This window comes from Danio rerio, chromosome 1 (genome assembly GCF_052040795.2).
Source record: "Danio rerio strain M-AB ecotype USA chromosome 1, GRCz13ab, whole genome shotgun sequence".
In the NCBI taxonomy this organism is placed as follows: Eukaryota; Metazoa; Chordata; class Actinopteri; order Cypriniformes; family Danionidae; genus Danio; species Danio rerio.
In genome coordinates, this window is record NC_141021.1 from 47,600,719 (window position 1) to 47,621,440 (window position 20,722).

General features: G+C 35.4%; 1 protein-coding gene across 2 annotated transcripts in view; it reads left to right on the top strand.

Moving 5' to 3' along the window:
* Nucleotides 1–20,722, top strand: part of evi5l (ecotropic viral integration site 5 like) — a 68,802-nt gene that overhangs the window by 17,822 nt on the left and 30,258 nt on the right. Inside the window, exons 2-13 of one of the 2 annotated variants that reach the window (XM_087237586.1) lie at nucleotides 655–1,020; nucleotides 5,106–5,295; nucleotides 8,016–8,240; nucleotides 10,962–11,036; nucleotides 11,136–11,261; nucleotides 12,998–13,141; nucleotides 13,447–13,536; nucleotides 13,632–13,729; nucleotides 14,585–14,645; nucleotides 14,986–15,039; nucleotides 15,477–15,509; nucleotides 16,017–16,157. In XM_087237586.1, the coding sequence (XP_087093712.1) occupies nucleotides 779–1,020; nucleotides 5,106–5,295; nucleotides 8,016–8,240; nucleotides 10,962–11,036; nucleotides 11,136–11,261; nucleotides 12,998–13,141; nucleotides 13,447–13,536; nucleotides 13,632–13,729; nucleotides 14,585–14,645; nucleotides 14,986–15,039; nucleotides 15,477–15,509; nucleotides 16,017–16,157 (1,479 nt within the window). In that variant the 5' untranslated portion in view covers nucleotides 655–778. The remainder of the gene's footprint in view (nucleotides 1–654; nucleotides 1,021–5,105; nucleotides 5,296–8,015; nucleotides 8,241–10,961; nucleotides 11,037–11,135; nucleotides 11,262–12,997; nucleotides 13,142–13,446; nucleotides 13,537–13,631; nucleotides 13,730–14,584; nucleotides 14,646–14,985; nucleotides 15,040–15,476; nucleotides 15,510–16,016; nucleotides 16,158–20,722) is intronic. The other variant, XM_087237587.1, reaches the window with a different exon arrangement.

Below are 20,722 nucleotides of genomic sequence, written 5' to 3' on the forward strand. Positions count from 1 at the left end.
GTAATCATTGATTTCCATAGTATTTGTTTTACCTATTATGGACATCATTAGTTATGTTAGTTAAGTTGTATTATGTCAGTTTTTTTGTTGTTGTTGTTGAACACAAAACAAGGTACTACTGTTACTCTAATTTCTTTAAATCTGGGGTCTCAAACTCAAATTGGCGGGGGGCCATTTCGGTGACAGACAATTCATAAAAGGGCAGTTTTAACATAAAGCACAAGAAATAAATAGAAACCTGACACAATTAATGCATCTTAGGACAACAGACATGATGTTTATAATTCAAGAATCACCTGTCACTAGTGATAATGCAAATCATTCAGCACGTTTATCCTGTCACACATCAGTACATTATCAGTAGCTCTTAATTGTAAATAATCAATTTCTATCAAAATTAGAGAGAATTATGAGTTTAGAATAGAATTGAGACATCTAAATATTGCTTAATTTATTTTAAATATCAAATTTATCTTATCTGCTTATCATATTTTCCCACCAGAAAATAATTGTGCCTTTTATTCTTTGTTTTTGCAGTCTAGAGATCAGAAAATGACACTAAAGTTGTCTCATCATAACATCTGAATGATTACTAATCAAAATCAAAAGCATACAGCCCTGCAGTACATAATCATTCTTCCTTTGTTTCCACAGATTAATGCAGGCCTAATAAAGACGTCTTCAAGAAGGCCTGTCCCTGTCCACAGCGTCCTCCTGTGAGACAGATCCTTCCAGATCTCCACATCACTTGACCTTTCTCGTCTCGGATTCTTCCATCATGTCCAGCCCAAGCAGCAGCCCAGAGAGAGAGGGGGGGATGGCAGGTTCAGTTCAGCTGGAGGACCTCAACTCGCCTGCCGGTTTAGAAATTGACCCGCCGTTTATTGGCAGCCCGGTGCTCAGTCCAGATTCCAGTTCCCATGATGCCGCTCTCTCCGCCCCTGCCGCTTCCCCAGCTGACTCCGAAAACCTCAGTCCAGATGAGCTCGAGCTTCTGGCTAAACTGGAGGAGCAGAACAGGTAGGATGAGAGCTATACATGCAGACAGATCGGAAGTGATCAGATAAAGAAACAGTTCACTCAAATATGAAAGGTCTTACACAGGGTGTCCGAGGGTCTTAAAAAGTCTAAAAATGTCTAAAAAATTTATTTTAGGCCTTAGAAACACTTAACTTCACTGAAATTTTGTCTTGTGGGTCTTAAACAATTGTAAACAGGACTTAAATTCACAAACACACTTCACATACAGTGTTTAGCTTCAGTGTAGAAGTGATTCAGCTGTTGTTTTATATTAACTATAGTTACTGTTGGCGGTTCATTCCGCTGTGGCGACTCCGGATTAATAAAGGGACTAAGCCAAAATGAATGAATAGCTACTGCCCTAAGTGTGCATAGGCATTTGAGGCATAAAAAGGGCTTTTATTATGCATCTGTTATACTTTTATTGCAATTTATAAGCTTAATATGTTTTTATATACACAAGTCAGCAGGATATTCTATATTAATTAAATATTGCGTTTAATGGAAACAGATTTGTTTCAGACCTGTATGGAAACGGCGTTGTGTTTATTATTTGGAAGTAGGTGAATGTGCGCAAATGGGTAACCGCTCAGAGCAAGTGTCTGCAATATCAAATGATTATCGAAGTGCAGCACATTATGTGTGTGTGTGTGTGTGTGTGTGTGTGTGTTTGCGTGCGTGTGTGTGTCTACAAACTTAACTTTGAAGGTGTCAGAGCCGCTGTTTGTGTCTGAGACAGAAAGCTCCGCGAGTTTGTGGTTTATCATTTGACCTGTGCATGGCATAGTGTGAAGCTCACAGCCGTCTCCTCTTCCTGTAACAGCTGATACGTAACAAGCTTTCACTATTAATCAGTTGTGTTGGTTGCTTGACAACAACAACAATACAAAGGGTTGCTATGCTGAATGGTGAACTTCAACGAGCCGTTGAAGATTTCAGCAGTGGTGGCCACAAAATGTAGTGTAAGCATTCTGTATTTTGACTAGGTTATTTACCCGAAATACCCATCCTAAACTTTAATGTTTGTCAGAAAGTATTCATGCAGATAGCTTTAATGAGCTTTATTCAATTATTAATTAAAAACACTAATAATGATTATATAAACCAATGAAATATAGCTTTATTAATTATTCAGCGGCAGCACGGTGGCGCAGTGGGTAGCACAATCACCTAACAGCAAGAAGGTTGCTGGTTCGAGCCCCGACTAGGTCAGATGGCATGGAGTTTGCATGTTCTTCCTGTGTTGGCTTGAGTTTCCTCCGGGTGCTCCGGTTTTAAGATTTACCTGACGTGTCCTCGGGAGTTTGTTTTGTAAGTTTGAACTTACAAGAAAAGGATGCAAGACTGAACTGTTTGTAGACTACTTAATATTGGGGAAAAAGCACCAATCAGATGTCCGCCTCCGTATTCAGATGTCTCCATTTTCCCCTATCCACGCTAAAACAAAGAAGCAGCATTTTAAAATGGAAATGGCCTCCTCAGCGTTTTCAAAAAGCTTAGTTTTCGGCGCTCGAAAACTCCGGCATAGTATTGACGGATGGGGCAGTAGCAGCAAAACTTATGCGTTTAAAACTAAATTATATTAGTGTAAATGTCCATCAATGGTTTCAAACTCAATTCCCAGAGGGATACAGCACGGCTCTGCATAGTTTAGCTCCAACCAGCTCCAACTCACACCTGCCACATAGTCTCTAGTAGTCTTAAACACCTTGATTATTTGGATCAGCTGTGTTTGATTAGGGTTGAAGACAAACTGTGCAGAGCTGTGGCCCTCCAGGAATGGAGTGGTGAGATCTATGCTCTAAATGCCATCTAAAATTTTCTTCTAAAATAAGCTTTTTTCTCAGTCTCCTATGTTTATGATTGGTTATTTCACTTTAAAGGTAACGAAAATAACATACTAATAGTCATAAAAGTGAAATAACTGGCTAAAACACAGTATCCTGAAAAAAATCTAAGTTTAGAAGAAAATATCAGACGGCATTGGAGAGTTTTGAATCTGAACTCTTCATATATTTATGCTAAATAAAAATTTAAGAGATGCTAATTTTGACCTGTACCTATATAAGTCTACAAATGGGTAAAAAGGTGGTTAGAAGGAAAATAAATAAATATGCCATGAATTAATAATATAGGGCTGCATTGTGAAGTATTTTAAAATGCCATCAACTATTCTTTTTCTAAAAATAACTAAATTTATTTTGTAATAAAAATGTAGACTTGCTGGCATTCCCTAAATCAAGATAAACGTTTGATCGTGATTTATTTATTTTTTTGGCTTGAAGTACGGGCCTCATATTAATGTACAGGGAATTTCTTTTAAATCTTTGACCTGTATTTAAAAAAAATTGTATTGTGTTTTGCGGTGTGCACCAAGGCAACCATCACTTACTATTACTCATAGTCAGAGTTGGAATTTGAACGAACTTTGTGTCCCACTCGATTTGTGCTGCACAGACGTGACATTTAGCAGACTTTAGATGTATTCAGACTTTCAGATGATAAAACCTGGAGAAAACACAGTCACCTTTACTGTTGCTCTGTGACATTTTTGCAGCCATTTTACCAGCAATTTGTGATTTTGGAAATTTTGTGTTTGATGAACAATTTTCTGTGCAGATTTCACCTCAAGTTTCTTGCTTGGTACAAAATTGACTGCTCTGTGGGCTTTAATTCATGCATCTTTCTACACTTGATTCATTATGAAAGTTCCTTTACATTGAAAAAAGAAACTCATGTACAGTGCGTTTAGGAGATGTTAGACTCTTGTACAAAAAAGACTCTTGTCTTTTGAGACAGTATTTTTTATTTTTTTTTTTGCAGCAAAATGTGATGGAAATGCTGCTAATGTGACTGTGCCTTTAAATCAGAAGTCTTGTTTAGTGGCCAGAATATCACAGAGGCATGAGGTGGCCTGTTTTGACATTGGGCCAACAAGCAGCCACTCAGATCCTACAACCACCCAACAAAGCTTAGGAAACATACAGCAGGGAGCTACTAGCATTGTGAAGGTGACTTTTTCACAGACAGTCACTGTTTTTGATTAGAAAATGTAGAAAGTTATTTGTTTCTGTGATATCATCCAAAATAATATCAATTGAAATAGTATTGTATATAGTGTAGTAATATATTAAAGTCAATTTATAAAAGGTATGCTCTTCTGTTGGGTAAATCCAGGAGCTCAGTGGTAATAGTTCAAACAAAATTTGGGCTGCATTTATCTGATCAAAATAAAGAAACAATATGAAAAAAATTGGATGTATAATCATTGTTTGTTATTATATTAATGTGTTTTGACAATAATTTAATGGCAAAGCCACTCTAGTCTGTCACACAATTTTTTAGAAAGTGGGGCCGGGAACCTCTAGGAGGGCTGCAAGGGAGTACTGGGGAGTCCATGGAAATATTTAAAGACAAGTATATAAAACAAATTATTATTATTATACTATACTACATATTATATTATACTACATAAAAAAAAAGAATTTAAAAATGTTTTATCAAACATTAAATAATCAAACACTTTATTAAGATACATAATAAATAATAAAAGCATAAAGCATTGCTAAATAATAAGTACAGAAAAAGTATTAACTAAAAGTCAAATAAATAAATTACTCAATGTATTTAAAAAATAGTTAACAAATGTGTAAATGAATGAATAAATTCAATAGTATAGGAAATGTCTTAGCTTAACATTTTCAAAATAATACTTTACACCTTTATTCTTAGCTTTTTTTCAAGTCTTTACACAATAAATTCCATCAATGATTTTAGATGTCAGGGTGATGTTCCTCACATATTTGTAGGTCTGCGGCCTCTAAAAGATTGAAAACCCCTGCTTGGACACAGTTTTTCTCTGTTTTTTCAGAAACCATCATATATTTCTAGGATGCTTTGATGAATAAAAAGTAAAAAAAAAAAACACATGTCTTTCCTAAGAATCTTAAAGGTTTCAGTTTACTGTTGATTGATTAATTACATCTGTTCAGCCGTCTTTACAGAAACCGAAAAATCTATTTGGGTGCAGATTGTCCACTCTATCACCTGTGCACACTAATTTCCCTTTATTTTGTTGCATTCAGGTTGCTAGAAGCAGATTCCAAGTCCATGCGATCAATGAGTGGCTCTCGGAGGAACAGCGGCTCCTCTCTGGTGTCAAGCTCATCTGCCTCCTCCAACCTGTCCCAGCTGGAGGAAGACACCTGGATCCTGTGGGGACGCATTGTCAACGAGTGGGATGAGTGGAGACGAAAGAAGGACAAGCTTTTAAAGGTGATTACTTGGGCTGTCTTTAAGGGTTGAATTATATTATCGGAACATTTTGTCTTGATTTTAGCCTGATGTGGAAAAATAGACCAATGATGTGTTGATTATGAACCTGCAACAGCTTATTTGTTGGCCCAATATGCTAGTAGTAAGATTGGGTTACTAATCTAAACATTCTTGAGGTAAATTGTTACCTTTATATTAAACTTTTCATGAATGCCAACTTGAAATTGCGAATTGAAGTACAGATTGATTCAGTTTACAACACTTGTCATTAAGTTATGTACTAACTGTTACTAGTCCAGTGTGTTCAGCAGCCCTTGCAACACTAACAGCCTCCCTAGGTCCTACTGTCCACCAGTTTTATTTATATGCGGGCACTGTAAGTGTCATATCACTATTAGTTAGATTTTTTTTAATTATATATGTCATTATTTCCAAAGATACCCATATTAGTTGTTTACAAGGAAGTGATAATGGTGGCATTTTCAAAAACGTGCTTTGAAACCCATTTTCAAAGTTTTTTTTGCCTGTATATTATGTAGTTTAAACAGTGATTCAGAAATGACACTTGAATATGAAAACACTTTGCATCCAAGGCTACACTTACCTGATGGAGGGAAAAACTTTTTGTGGTTGTGTTTACATGACATTTTAAAAATAATTTACATTTACACACATCTGCAAAATCAGCCAATAATGCTGTATTACCTATGCCAGGCCAGTAGTTGGCGCTGTCACCTTGTTAGTAAACAGTACCTGTAGGGAAGTGACAACTCACCAAACACTTGAGCTGCGTCCCAAATGGCACACTATACACTATGCACTCATGCACTATGTACTTATGCACTTACACACTCAACAGGATAGTACATGTATGTAGTGGCGTCCCAAATGGCACACTAATGTTTTTTTACTAAGCGGAAATTCAAACTGTTTCCCTGATGACGTTTGACGGTTGCCAAATCAGTGAAATAAACAACCGAATTATCAAATAATACCTGCCTTAAGTATTGCCGCATTTACCATCGGGAGGCGCTATAATCACTCTCGTAGAAGAATTTTGCTCTCACCATCCAAAATAAATAAAGTTATTCAACATGTGCGCCCGATAGCTCCGCCTCTTTCGCTACGTAAGCAAACCTGCGGTCGTTGAGTGCGTGAAGTGTCCATCATTCCACACTTCATTTTAGCGGCTGAATAAGTGCATCATCCGCGTAATTAAAGTGCACTTACTTTTTTTTTTTTTGAGTTTTCAGTGTGAACACACTACTTACACTATTTATACTACAAAATGGCGTAGAATAGTGCAAAAGTATGCGATTTGGGACGCAGCTGTATTATTACAGGTCTAATCCAGAAACGTCTTTTAAAAACGTGTTTTTTTGGCACACGGTTTATTTAAAATTTGCTGTGGGTATATAAATCATCTCTGTTGCTGATTGAAATATTGGTATGATAAATCTACACTTTCATTATATATGTCATTATTTCCAAAGATTCCCATATTGGTTGTTTACAAGGAAGTGATAATGGTGGCATTTTCAAAAACGTGCTTTGAAACCCATTTTCAAAGTTTTTTGCCTGTATATTATGTAGTTTAAACAGTGATTCCCCAAAATACATACACTCACCGGCCACTTTATTAGGTACACCTGTCCTACTGCTCTTCAACGCAAATTTCTAATCAGCCAATCACATGGCAGCAACTCAATGCATTTAGGATTGTAGACCTGGTGAAGACGATCTGCCGCAGTTCAATCTGAGCATCAGAATGGGTAAGACGTGATTTAAGTGACTTTGAATGTGGCATGGTTGTTGGTGCCAGACGGGCTGGTCTGAGTATTTCAGAAACTGCTGATTTACTAGGATTTTTTTGCGCAATCATCTCTAGGGTTTGAAGAGAATGGTAAGAAGAAAAGTAAATATCCAGTGAGTGGCAGTTCTGAGGGCGCAAATGCCTTGTTGATGCCAGAGGTCAGTGGAGGACAACCAGACTGGTTTAAGCTGATAGAAAGGCAACAATAACTCAAATAACCTCTTGTTACAACCGAGGTCTATAGAAGAGCATCTCTGAATGCACAACACTTCCAACTTTGAGGCAGATGGGCTACAGCAGCAGAAGACCACACCGGGTGCCACTCCTGTCAGTTAAGAACAGGAAACTGAGGCTACAATTCACACCGGCTCACCAAAATTGAACAATATGAGATTGGAATTTCTGCTGCCACATTTATATGGTAGAGATCCATCCTGCCTTTTTATCAACAATTCAGGCTGGTGGTGGTGGTGTAATGGTGTGGGGGATATTTTCTTGGCACACTTTGGGCCCATTAATACCAATTGAGCATCATGTCAACACCACAGTCTACCTGAGTATTGTTGCTGACCACGTCCATCCCTTTATGACCACAGTGTACCCATTGTCTGATGCCTACATTCAGCAGGATAACATGCCATGTCATAAAGTGCAACTTGGGTCCAACTTGGTACTTATAAGATGTACCTAATAAAGTGGCTAGTGAGTGTATATCAGCATCAGCCATTAACTAAAAGTCATTTAAATATATTAGCTTACTGGATATTCGCAAAAATCCACTATCATGCATTTATTCTGAGTCTGAATAGCTATCTGCTTACATCATTAATGCTAGCTTCAAAGATGTACAGGATCTGAAACTTGTACATTCATCTCTCTTTTTGTGCCTCACCCTCCGTTTCTGCAGGAGCTCATCAGAAAAGGCATCCCTCATCATTTCCGAGCAATCGTTTGGCAGTTGTTATGCAATGCCACTGATATGCCTGTGAAGAATCAGTATTCTGAACTCTTGAAGATGTCCTCGCCCTGTGAAAAACTCATACGCAGAGATATCGCCCGCACCTATCCCGAACATGACTTCTTCAAAGGCCAGGACAGCCTGGGACAGGAAGTGCTGTTTAATGTCATGAAGGTGAGAAAGACAGAAACGGGTCATGACAGCAAGAGAGAGCAGCACAGGACTGATAATGAGTGCACACATTATTGATTTACAAACAGAAAGAAAATTATTTATTAATTGATTTAAATTGTCATCCTTTATTTAAGCTCATGTTCTTTCAAATGCGCATTTTTATTTATATTTGCAGCATGTTAGACTAAAAATGCTGTGTTCCAAAATATATAATATATTTTAATTTCAATATATAATATATTTTATTTTAGTATATAATTATATTTTATATAATTATCATATATTAATATTTAGAAATTCAGAATTGTGTTGTTTCAACTCATTTTATATAAGTCGATTAAACAAGTATTTTTTACTTAGATTTTATTGTTATTACTTCTATTGAACAATTTAATTTTTTTTCGGTGAAATAAATAAATTCTATGAAAGTTAGTTACTGTATTAAAGTAAAGTAATAACTGTTTTTACTTTTGATTTCATTTTAATGAAATATATGTAGGACATTCTTTCAGAAATATACATTTCACCTATGAAAAATGTGACGAGCTTGACCTTTAAGCTTGTCCTCCTAAAAAAAATCATACAAAAACATGCATAAAATCATACAATTCAATGATAGAATGTCAGCTTCTCCTCCGTCAAATGATGTCACTTCCTTTGATTCATACATTCTAAAAAATGTTGAGTTATTTATTTAACCCAATGGTTGAGTTTGGTGCTATTTGGTGCTTTGTTGAGTTATTTTTAAACTTTATTAGGTTATTTATAAATATTCAAGCAGTTGGGTTAAATAATTTGTGCTTTGTTGGGTTATTTTAACCCTTTACTTGGTTATTTATATAATAACTTAATCAGTTGGGTTAAAATTTTGAATTTCAACAGTCAGCTGATTTAACTGATACAGAATAGCTGTATTAATATGCCTGTGTAATGTTGTTTTTGCATTATAAAGTTTATTTAAGCTCTAATACAATAACAATTTTTTTTTCAAATTAGCTCTCTGTGTCCAGTTTTTTTTACATCCAATTCACCAGCACTCTTAATTATTGATGATATAAACACAGGCTTCAACCGATCTATATTAAACAAATAAAATACTTTCTCTCCTTCCTGTTCATCTCTACAGTTTTTTTTCTTCTTTTTTTGGAGGAAATGATACACATATTTGAGATATTCAGCACCTCATTCTCACCTTTAGGACCCAGAGGAGACATTTATTTATTTACACAGCCATAATCATAAAATTAATTAGTAATAGTAATACCAGAATAAAGACATTCTAATCTAATCTAAGAATGGAAACAATAACATTTAATCAAAATAACTCAATGCATTGGGAAAAATTAAATAATGCAATGCAATGGGTTAAAATAACCCATAGTTTGGAAGGTTCTATAATAACCTATAGTTGGGTTATATGTTGGGGTATTTTTAACCCAACTGTTTTTACAGAGTAGCTTTAAAGGTGTATTGAACACATTTTAGGTTAAATTTAATGCAAATGTGACAGGACTGACAGAAACAGGGGGCCAATGATAAAATAGTGTTTATTTGTAGAATTTATTGATTGATTTGCATGATAACAATTTAAACTTTCTATTTCTGAAGTTTTTTTTTTTCTGAACAGTTTTTAGCATAACAAAACTATTAAAGTTGTACTGTAGGTTCCATTTCACTGAGGACATGGTCAATGACAGGGTTTGTACATTTGTCAAGTGTTTTTAATAAAGAACAAAAATCTGAGAACCAAATGAATGATATATTCCTTTACAGGAACTCACAGAAATCAACCATCAGTCCTATTTAGAAGTTTTCTGGGATGAAATACTTTTTATTCACTGTATTTATGTTTTTATTTTGGGGACAGATACTGTACATTTCTGGTACAATGCCCCATGTATATTTTTATTCTCAAATCTCTGGTTTTACAGCTTATCGTTTGTGTGAAATGTTAATATTGGTTTTATTCTATAATCACTATTTTATTTTTTTCAAATTTAAATTAAATGTATCTTGTTGATATTTATTTTTTAGGCATCATAATACAAATATTTCAACAGCAGATGAGTTAAATATGTGGTGAAATAACTCTTTTCAACAAAGGTCTTTGTTCTAACCAATTGTCTTTTTTTTAAACAAAAAGATCTCTAAAAGACAATATTTTTTATTAGAAATTTGAAAAAAATGAAATCAGTGTTAAAGAATAAATGAGTATTGATTTATGATTAATAAATAGTATTGATTGATTTATTATTGATCAAAGCCATACATTAAATAAAATCCAAGTTTTTATTGGTCTCTTCAAGAGTTCACACTTAGATGTTGCTTGACGCTATTGGCATGCTGTCCCAGGAGAAAACCATGAGCTCGGAGATAATTGAGCCCAGGGCTTTCGCCTGGTCGATTAGCATTAAGAAGGTCCGAGATCAGGTAGGTCTTGAGAGCTCCAACTGGTAAAAGGAGGAGATTGGGTGGAAGGGGGGATTCTTCCAAAACAAAGATAGGCAATAGGGTAAAATCTGTCTATTTATTGTAGGCTTGGATCAATCTGATTAGATTAGTGCTGATAACGGCCACGATCAATCATATCACATGCTCCTCTCGAAATTACTTAAATTGTACCATTGCTATATTCTCATACGTATGATATACAGGATGCATGATTGTTTTGTTTGTTTAATATTATTAAGTCTTTAACATGTTTGTATCTCAACCTCACAGGCTTATTCTTTGGTGGATCGTGAAGTTGGTTATTGTCAGGGCAGCGCCTTCATCGTTGGATTGCTACTTATGCAGGTTTGCCTCTGCGTTTTGCTTATCATGATGAGCTAAAACAATGTCAAGAAATGTCTCTGAGCCAAACTTTGCGTAAACCAAATTCACTATTCACCGTAGATGCCGGAGGAGGAGGCTTTCTGTGTGTTTGTCAGACTAATGCAGGAGTACAGACTTCGAGAGCTGTTTAAACCAAGCATGGCTGAGCTGGGGCTGTGTATCTACCAGTTTGAACACTTGCTACAGGTAAGAAAGACAAATATGCAGAATAATACAGGGTGATACAGGTCTGCATTAAAATGTTCTTGGAAATACAGGTGATATAAAAGTTGATACAGTCTGATATAAAAGTGTGCCATTTGCTTACAAACATTTTGTACTATTATTACAATTTAAGGGGATAATTCAAGCAAAAATGAAAGCTCTATGATTTACTCACCCTAAATTGTTCCAAACCTAGTTGAGCTTCTTTCTTCTGTTGAATTTAAAAGAAGATATTTCCAAGATGCTGGTTGATATAGCCATCAACTTTTATTGTATTTTCCTTCCTTCTATGGAAGTTAATAAGCAATATCAACCAGCATTTTAAAAAATATCTTCTTTTTTGTTCAACAAAAGAAAGAAACTCAAAGGGTAAAACCACACATGGGAGAAAAAATGATGAATTTTTATTTTTGTGTGAACTATCCCTTTAAAAAAGCCGGCACAGTGGCTCAGTGGTTAGGACTCAGCATGGTCACCTCACAGCATGAAGGTTGCTGGTTTAAGCCTTGGCTGGGTCAGTTGGCATTTCTGTGTGGATTTGCATGTTCTCCTCATGTTCATGTGGGTTTCCTCGGGGTGCTTCGATTTCCCCCACAGTCCAAAAGAAATGCGGTAAAGGTGAATTGAATAAACTAAATTGGCCGTAGTGTATGAGTGAATGTGAGAGTGTATGGGTGTTTCTCAGTACTGGTTAGTGGCTGGAAGGGCATCCGCAACGTCAAACATATGCTGAAATAATTGTCAGATCATTCCGCTGATAAATAAGGGACTAAGTCGAAGAAAAATGAATGAATGAATATGCCTTTAAAGTACCTTAAAAATTACGAAAACAGTTTCTACGTGATCCCTCAGAAATAATTGTAAAATGCTGATTTGATGGACAAGAAAAATATTATGTACAAATGTTTTTGTGGTTATTATTATTACTGTGAAAACCATCTTTTTTTTTTATCGCAGCTTTTGAATGTTCAGTAGCATTATTTGTCTTTAACTGTAATTTTACTCTGCTGAATTTAAAGATATATATTGCAACAACCATGATTCTTGTATCAGAATTTTCATTAACTAATGACACTACCAATCATTTAATGAAAAAAGTTCAAAATCACTCACTTTTCAAAATCTTTTTTGATAAAAACTCCTTACATTACATTAATTACCATCAAAGTATGCATATATTAATGTATGAAAGTTGCATATCTATACATAAAGTGTGGATGTTAGTATATAAATGGTGTTTTTTTCAGCCAGTGGCAGCTTTTATACCGTTTCTTTGACAGAATACTGTCTGAATATATGGTGACTGTAAATTTGTTTCAGCATCATGGCCATTGTACAGTTTTATTGGCTAAAATAGTTAAATGCAAATCTGAAAGTTTTATCATCACTTACTAACCCATTACGTGTTTGAACATTGAAGTATGATACATTCTTTTCATTTTTGGGTGAACTATCCCTTTAAATGCTAGACATGATTCATGTCTTGTTTGTTGCTGCCACAAACTCAGATTATTTCGACATAGAGCTGATTTCAAATATGTATGCTTAGCTTACTGCATGCTTGAGACTAGAGAAATGCCATGTTTGTCCACAAGGGGGCAACAGATTTATAGTTCATAAACAGACAACACAAAACGTCAACATGAAGTATCTTTTTTAAAAATCTTTCACTAACTTTTTCACTTGTATATCTTCCCCGTTTTCATCTGTGTGATCAGGAGCAGTTGCCAGAGCTGAACGTACATTTCCGTTCTCAGAGTTTCCACACATCCATGTACGCCTCGTCCTGGTTCCTCACCCTCTTCCTCACCTTCCTGCCCCTGCCAATAGCTACACGTATCTTTGACATCTTTATGTACGAGGTATGGACACAAGAGACTTTATGCATATTAAAGCATCCTTGATGTGATATTTATTATTGGGTTGCAGTATGTCCTAATAATACTATGAGAAAATACTATACTATTTATTTTACTGTAAGGGAAATATAACACCTTAAAGCTTAGTGAGGGTAAGTAAAGTATTATCATGTTCAGATTTTGTGTGTATTTATCACAGATGGGTTTTCATGCTGTGTGAATACTAGAGATGTGAATATTTCAGAGAGTGTGTGTTTGTTGTAGTTGCTAGCCTGTGACTATATGAATACTGTGTGTTGTTTTCACAGGGTTTGGAAATCATATTTCGAGTAGGAATAGCGATATTGCAGTACAACCAGACTGACCTCATACAGCTAGACATGGAGGGAATGTCGCAGGTTGGAGCAAAAGCATCTCTGCTATGTGTTTAACACATGATAACACATATAATGGCATAATTTTAACCGATGTTTGTCTCACAATCTCACCACAGCACTTTCAGAAGGTGATTCCGCATCAGTTCGATAGCTGCCCAGATAAACTTATCCTACGGGCTTATCAGGTCAAATACAATCCCAAGCGAATGAAAAAGTGAGTGATTTGGGAGTAAAACCTAAAGGGAAATTTGTTTATAATGATTTTTGTGACATATTTTGGGACATACTCTACCTGACAAAAGTCGATTGCAGTTGTAAGAGTAACAAATAATCACTTCTAGTTGGTCATTTTGAAAAGTGTCAGAAGGTAGATTTTTCCAATGAATCATCTGTTGACCTGCATCCCAATCATCACAAACACTGCAGGGAGACCTATAGGAAGCCACATGGACCCAACATTCTCATAGAAATCTGTCAATTTTGGTGAAGGAAAAATCAGGGTTTGGGTTTACGTTGAGTATGGGGATGTGCAAGAAATCAAAGTCAAAAGAGACATCAAAGTTCCTGAAAGCAAAGAAGGTCAAGGTGTTCCCGGATTGGCCAGCCCACTCACCAGACATGAACATTATTGAGCATGTCTGGGGTAAGATGAAGATGGAGGCATTGATGATGAATCCAAAGAATCTTGATGAACTCAGGGAGTCCTGCAAGAACGCTTTCTTTGCCATTCCAGATGACTTTATTAATAAGTTATTGGAGTCATTGCAGAGATGTATGGATTAAGTCCTCCAAGCTCATGACAGTCATACACAATATTAATTCTTTTTCCACTGCACCATGACTTTATATTCTATACTTTACATTATTCTACACTCTACATTATTTTTAAGTCACAAGACTTTTGTCTATTTTTGTTCTTTCATATAAGCCACTTCTGATACCAAATGATCAACTAGAAGTCAAGTTATTATTTGTTGTTCCTAAAACTTGGATATAGGCGACAAGACTTTTGTCAGGTAGTGTATATATGATATGGTTGTCTAGATTTTATTTTTATTTTTTTTCACAGATTAGAAAAGGAATATACTACCATTAAGAACAAGGAGATGGAAGAACAAATTGAGATTAAGGTCTGTAACATAGCAAAGATTGTTTGTGTAAAATGCCTCATCTACACCTTAAGGAGAATCTTACTCCGGTACTTGCTTAAAAAATTGCATGAACATGATTTGCACATAATCGAATCACAATAAAACAATTATATTGTCAGTAATTTGAATAAATTTGACAAAACTGTATATTCAACTAATAAATAAATGTTATTATAAATGTTAATTTAACTGCTATAGTTAATAAAATCTATTACAGTTCTTTTTTGCTAATAGAAATAAAACTGAAGTAAAAATGAGGTTGAAATTAATTTAGAATAAACCTACAGTATATTTGAACATTTTGTATTAATTTTAACAGAGGCTACGTACAGAAAATAGATTACTGAAGCAGAGGATTGAAACACTGGAAAAGGTAAGATGGTTTTCATCATCCACACAGTATGCATGAACCTTAAATACTGCTTATTACTTTGTGTTTGAGTAAAGAGTGTAAATATCTTTATCAAGTCAATCAAACAGTCAGAGCATGTAAATCTCTAAAGAGGCTCAGCTGTATTGCCTCATACCTTATGGTCAATCTTAAAAGTCTTATCTTCTTTCTTTTTCTCTTCCTTCCTCTTTTGAAATGACTTCCTCACAATATCTTACTCTGTAAAAATCACTTTTATATGTTTTATAAAAAAAAAAATTTCACTCAACTTAAATATGTTCCCTTTTTTTCTCTTCATGTGTGTCTTATTTGCTTATCCACTGTTTCCTTCCTTTTTCCTATTCTGTCCCTCATTTCAACTTTTTCTTTCTTCTCTCTGTATCCTTTCTCTCTTTTTTCCTCCTCTTATGGTGTTGTAGGAGAGTGCTGCATTAGCAGACAGGTTGATTCAGGTACAGTACTGTCAAGCCAGCTCCTCACTAATCCCTCCTTCCCTTCCTCTCCTCATCACTCAACCACACTTCCTTCTATAATCCACTCTTTTGGTCCTTTATAAAATGGGACTGTTGCATGAAAAATGTGCTAAGTTTCCCATCACTGCCTTCAGAACACATTTGTCTGTATGCCTAGAACAAATGTCCAAATGAAGGTTAATCTCTAAACTCTGTACTGAGAATGTAGCCTTGCATGTGGGATGTGGAAGCATAGGTGTGCATCAGGGTTCGCTATTTGGTCCTATGGCATTTTTCAGGTTTTATCACATAAATCGCAAAGTTCAGTGGGATTCTTGTTTTGTTTTTCAAATGATCCAATTTCGTCTTTGCTTTTATGATGCAGAGGTAACATTGCATGGATCCCCCCTCATTACTTTGACTGGAATGCCACACTTATCTCTTCTTAATCTCAAGTGAAAAGACAGATCTTAATGGAAGCAACTTACCCCATTTCTCTTTCCTCAGGGTCAAGTGACGCGAGCCCAGGAGGCAGAGGAGAACTACGTTATTAAGCGTGAATTGGCTGTGGTCCGGCAGCAGTGTCATACAGCCAGCGAGAGTCTGGAGAAAGCACAGGATACTATACGTGAACTTCAGCAACACAAGGTAATGCAATGTAATGTGTATTTGAAGAGTTCAGATGCAAAAGCCTGTAAATGTCATCAGAAATCTTCCTCTGATATGAGCATTTTTATTTTTAACATGTGTATTTTCAGATATTTCACTGTTATGGTGTTGAATATGGTGTTTTCATTGACTTTAAAATCCAATGACACCATAAAAACACAGAAGACTGAGAAAAATGCTCATTTTAGAAGAACATTTCAGATGACATTTAAAGGTTTTTGGATCTGAATTCTTCATTTAAATAGTGCGTTTATTGTGTATGGCCAAATCGCTTCACAATCATAAGGGGGAGTGGGAGACGGGGGGGTTGTAGGGGTGTCTCCACACCACCAACCGTGTGCAGCATCCATTTGGATTAGGCCCTTATGGCTAAGGGCAAATGGATGGAAATTGGCCAGGTTACACCTCTACTCTTTACAAGAAGTGCCATGGGATTTTTAAATAAACCAAAAGTGAGTGAGCACTTTGGTTTAATGCCTCATTTGAAAGACGGCGCTTACTGACAGTATAAGGTCCCCTTCACTATACTGGGGCATTAGGACTCACACAGACAACAGGTTGAGTGCCTCCTGCTGGCCTCACTAACACCACTTCCATCAGCAACCTAGTTTTCTCATAGGGTCTCCCATCCAGGTACCGGCCAGGCTCAGCTCTGCTATGGCCGTGGTAACAGATGCATAGCTGCAAGTTGGGTTTTGGTGCTGGTTCAATATTTGCTGACCTCACATATGTTTATTAAGGGTCTTTTTGAATATAGGCTGCACAAAATGACTGGAGTGAATTGCTCATCCATCATTTGAAGATTGTCTGACACTGCATATGTGTATACACAAAGCACAACACTGAGAACACTTATTGTTCAGGAAGTCTGATTAAATATAGATGATTTAAACCGTTTACATCGAGCATTTTATAATTTATGGCCACTTTTTGAGGAAATAATCGATGCAGTTACCCAATGAGTACCGCCACAGCTCTAAAACGCTGTTAGTGTGAAAGCATTGCAACACAGTCCTGCCACTCCACTTACGCTTTCTCACTGCTTATGCATGCAGTGACTAACAATCACAACCCTTCAACAGAAAACCCCCCGAAAAGGCTTATTAAAGCAGAAAATCAGTTTGGTTCACCCACTTGACATTTTTAAGCTTATCATTATCATATATATATATATATATATATATATATATATATATATATATATATATATATATATATATATATATATATATATATATATATGATTATAGGCTTAAAAATCCAGTTTGATAAAATGTATTCAGTTTTTATATTAATTTTGATTATATCATTGAATAATAAACAATTGTTTTGATGATTTATGTACAATAAAGTTTACATCTTTTAGTGGATGTATTATATGAGAGACCAGATGTTGCTTTATTTACCAAAGAAGTAGTTCTAATTGGATTTCAGTTCAATTCAGATTTTTTTGTATATCTCTTTTCACAATAGTTAATGTTTCAATATTATTTGCATTTTAAACTTTAAATTAAACTTATTCTTTAATTTATGTCGTACGTTTTCAGTTCCTATACTTTCAAAATCATTAATCTGCAGATTTTGTTATGCAAAATTCAACGCAGAAATAGCAGAAAAGTCGAGGAGTACACTGACAGAAATGCATCACAAAATTCCTTCATTTTGTCCAACACAAATCAATTAAGTTAACTTAATAGTTTTTACACATTTAAGTGGATTAAACTTAAAATAATTTATAATTTATAATTTATAAAATAATAGCTATGTCCCAAAAAAATGTAAGAATTGTGCTTAACACATTTTAAATAAGTAGTTTTAACAACCAGCAAACATTTTTAGGTGCATGAGGAGTGACATTGTGATTCACTTTGACACTGCTTGATGCCAATTAGAACAAGTCAGATGCTATATGAAAGTAGTACTTTTAAAACACTATTATGTTAACTGTATGCATGTCTTCAGTTTATTCATAATCAAGCTATCGGCTTATACACAGCTCTGAACTGGGTCACAGACAGGTCATTTATTATTTACTGGCAGGACTCTCGCACTAGTTTGACCGTTTGAAGCCATCGTTTCGTTTCTTATATTGTTTTCACAAGTTGTAAGAATGAATGCTAAAGCACTGATATCAAGCAGATGGGGTGTTTTTGGAGTTTTCGCTTTTTTACTATAGGTGTGAGTGACTGGTGTGTGTGAAAATGTTGGGGTGTGGTGTGTGTCATGCTGAGTGTGAGCCTGGTGTGTTTCACACACGGAGCAACACTGTATGGTCAGATGTATTTTCCTGTGTTACACTCAGAATTGACCACTATCTGATAGCGGTGCTGATGTTGACAGAACTAGTATCATGTACAACAGCTACATTTTTGTTCTTTGTTATTTTTTATTATATTTTATGAATAAGACAGTCTGTTTTTCTAATAATTGGAATGTAAATCATGTACACTACCTGACAAAAGTCTTGTCGCCAATCCACGTTTTAGGAACAACAAGTAATACCTTGACTTCTAGTTGATCATTTGATATCAGAAGTGGCTTATATGAAAGGCAAAGGCGTCTAGATTATGCTTATTTTACCCAAATAAAATATAACCATGCCTTAAATTTTAATGACTTACTTAGGACAGTAAGGTCTGACTTTGCTTTGACAAATGTCTTGTCACAACAGAAATAATGTACAGTGTTGCAGTGGAAAAAGGTTTAATATTGTGTATGACTCCGATGAGCTTGGAGGACTGCATCTATACATCTCTGCAATGAATCAAATAACGTATTAATAAAGTCATATGGAATGCCGAAGAAAGTGTTCTTGCAGGACTCCCAGAGTTCATCAAGATTCTTTGGATTCATCTTCACTGCCTCCTCCTCCATCTTACCCCAGACATGCTCAATAACGTTCATGTCTGGTGAGTGGGCTGGCCAATCCTGGAGCACCTTGACCTTTTTTGCTTTCAGGAACTTTGATGTGGAGGCTGAAGTATGAGGAGCTCTATCCTGCTGAAGAATTTGCCCTCAGGCTACCTCAGGCTGTTGATTATTGGGTCTATGTGGGTTGCAGTAGGTCTTCTGCAGTATTTGTAAAAATTGGGACGCTGTTCAACTGATAATTCATCAGAAAAAAATACCTTCTGCCACTTTTCCAAATGATCAATTAGAAGTCAAGTTATTATTTGTTGCTCTTACATCTTGCATCAACGACAAGACTTTTGTCAGATAGTGTAGTGTTGCTTAAATTGATTCAGAGCTGAATGTTGTTGTTATTATTATTATTATTATTATTATTATTATTATTATACAAGTATATAACTAAATTTTTAAATAAGTGGATCATAACCTTTCCTCAATGTTGTTTTAAAACTAGTGAATTTACTTCACCAATTCTTGTCCTGGGACAATTAAAAAATAAAGACGTTTTTGATCAACTTCAAATGTTGACTACTGTATAATTAAGAAAAGAAAGTACAGTGTAAAAAAATATATGAAAACAAATGCCTTTGTTACTTTTACTTAATTTAATAAGCTTGTTTTTTTAGTTTAGTTTTAGAAAATTTAACATGATATTTTAAATCAGTTTGACTAATTTTAGTTGAAATGACGAGTAAATTAGTAAAAAAAAAAAAAAGTAAGGCAAGAAGAATTATTTTACAGTGTAGTTGTATATGACAGGGATTTTAGCATATGTAAGTGTGAATGTTTTTGGCTATTTATATTCAACCTAAATCTGATTAATGGTTTCATTACCCAGAGCAAAGAAGCTTGCTGTGGTTAACATGAAATGTTATTGGTGGTCTATTTTTCACATGCTCTTTAAACACACACACACAAACACATACACGCACTAATATACATATTAAGCTGTAAGGCTTTAAGTATAAACATACAGTGAAATTTCACAGGTAGAATCTGGATGTGTGTTATTACTCATTTACTACTATGAAAGGTTAATTTCTGCTCGGAAAGGACATCAGTCTGTTTTGTTTTGTATTTAGCTAAGAGTCCAGCACTTTTCAAGTAAAACTGAGGTAGAATGAGCGAGAGTCTTTGTGATTAAAGTGCGATCTGAGTAATACGGGTATGATGAAGTGACTGGAAAGCCTGGAGGGAGGTAAGAAAAACAGAAGTAAACGTCCGTGGGAACTAGTGTTCACACAAGTCTCCAGGGCAGGCCACAGCCCCCTCTGGTAGGCCACAGTATGTGCACGCAGAACACAGCAGAGGCGCATTTACATCAACACTGATAGATAATGCGAGAATTATCTAAATACATTTCCAGAATCGGTCTTTCCGAGTACACGCTTACTGAATGACTGGTTGAGTTCAAGTTAATAATCTTAAAATTAATTGGAAAGAAGAAGATACTGAATCGTTATATTATGACATGAGAATCTACGGTAATTTTATCACATTGAGGGATTATTTTAGGCAATTAAACATAACCTTTTATTATTTACTTCTTAACAGAATGCTGACAGCAGTGAGATTTGATGTAATTGATTCAGTGTGATTTTGTTTTTTACATATACATCTAAATCTAAATATGA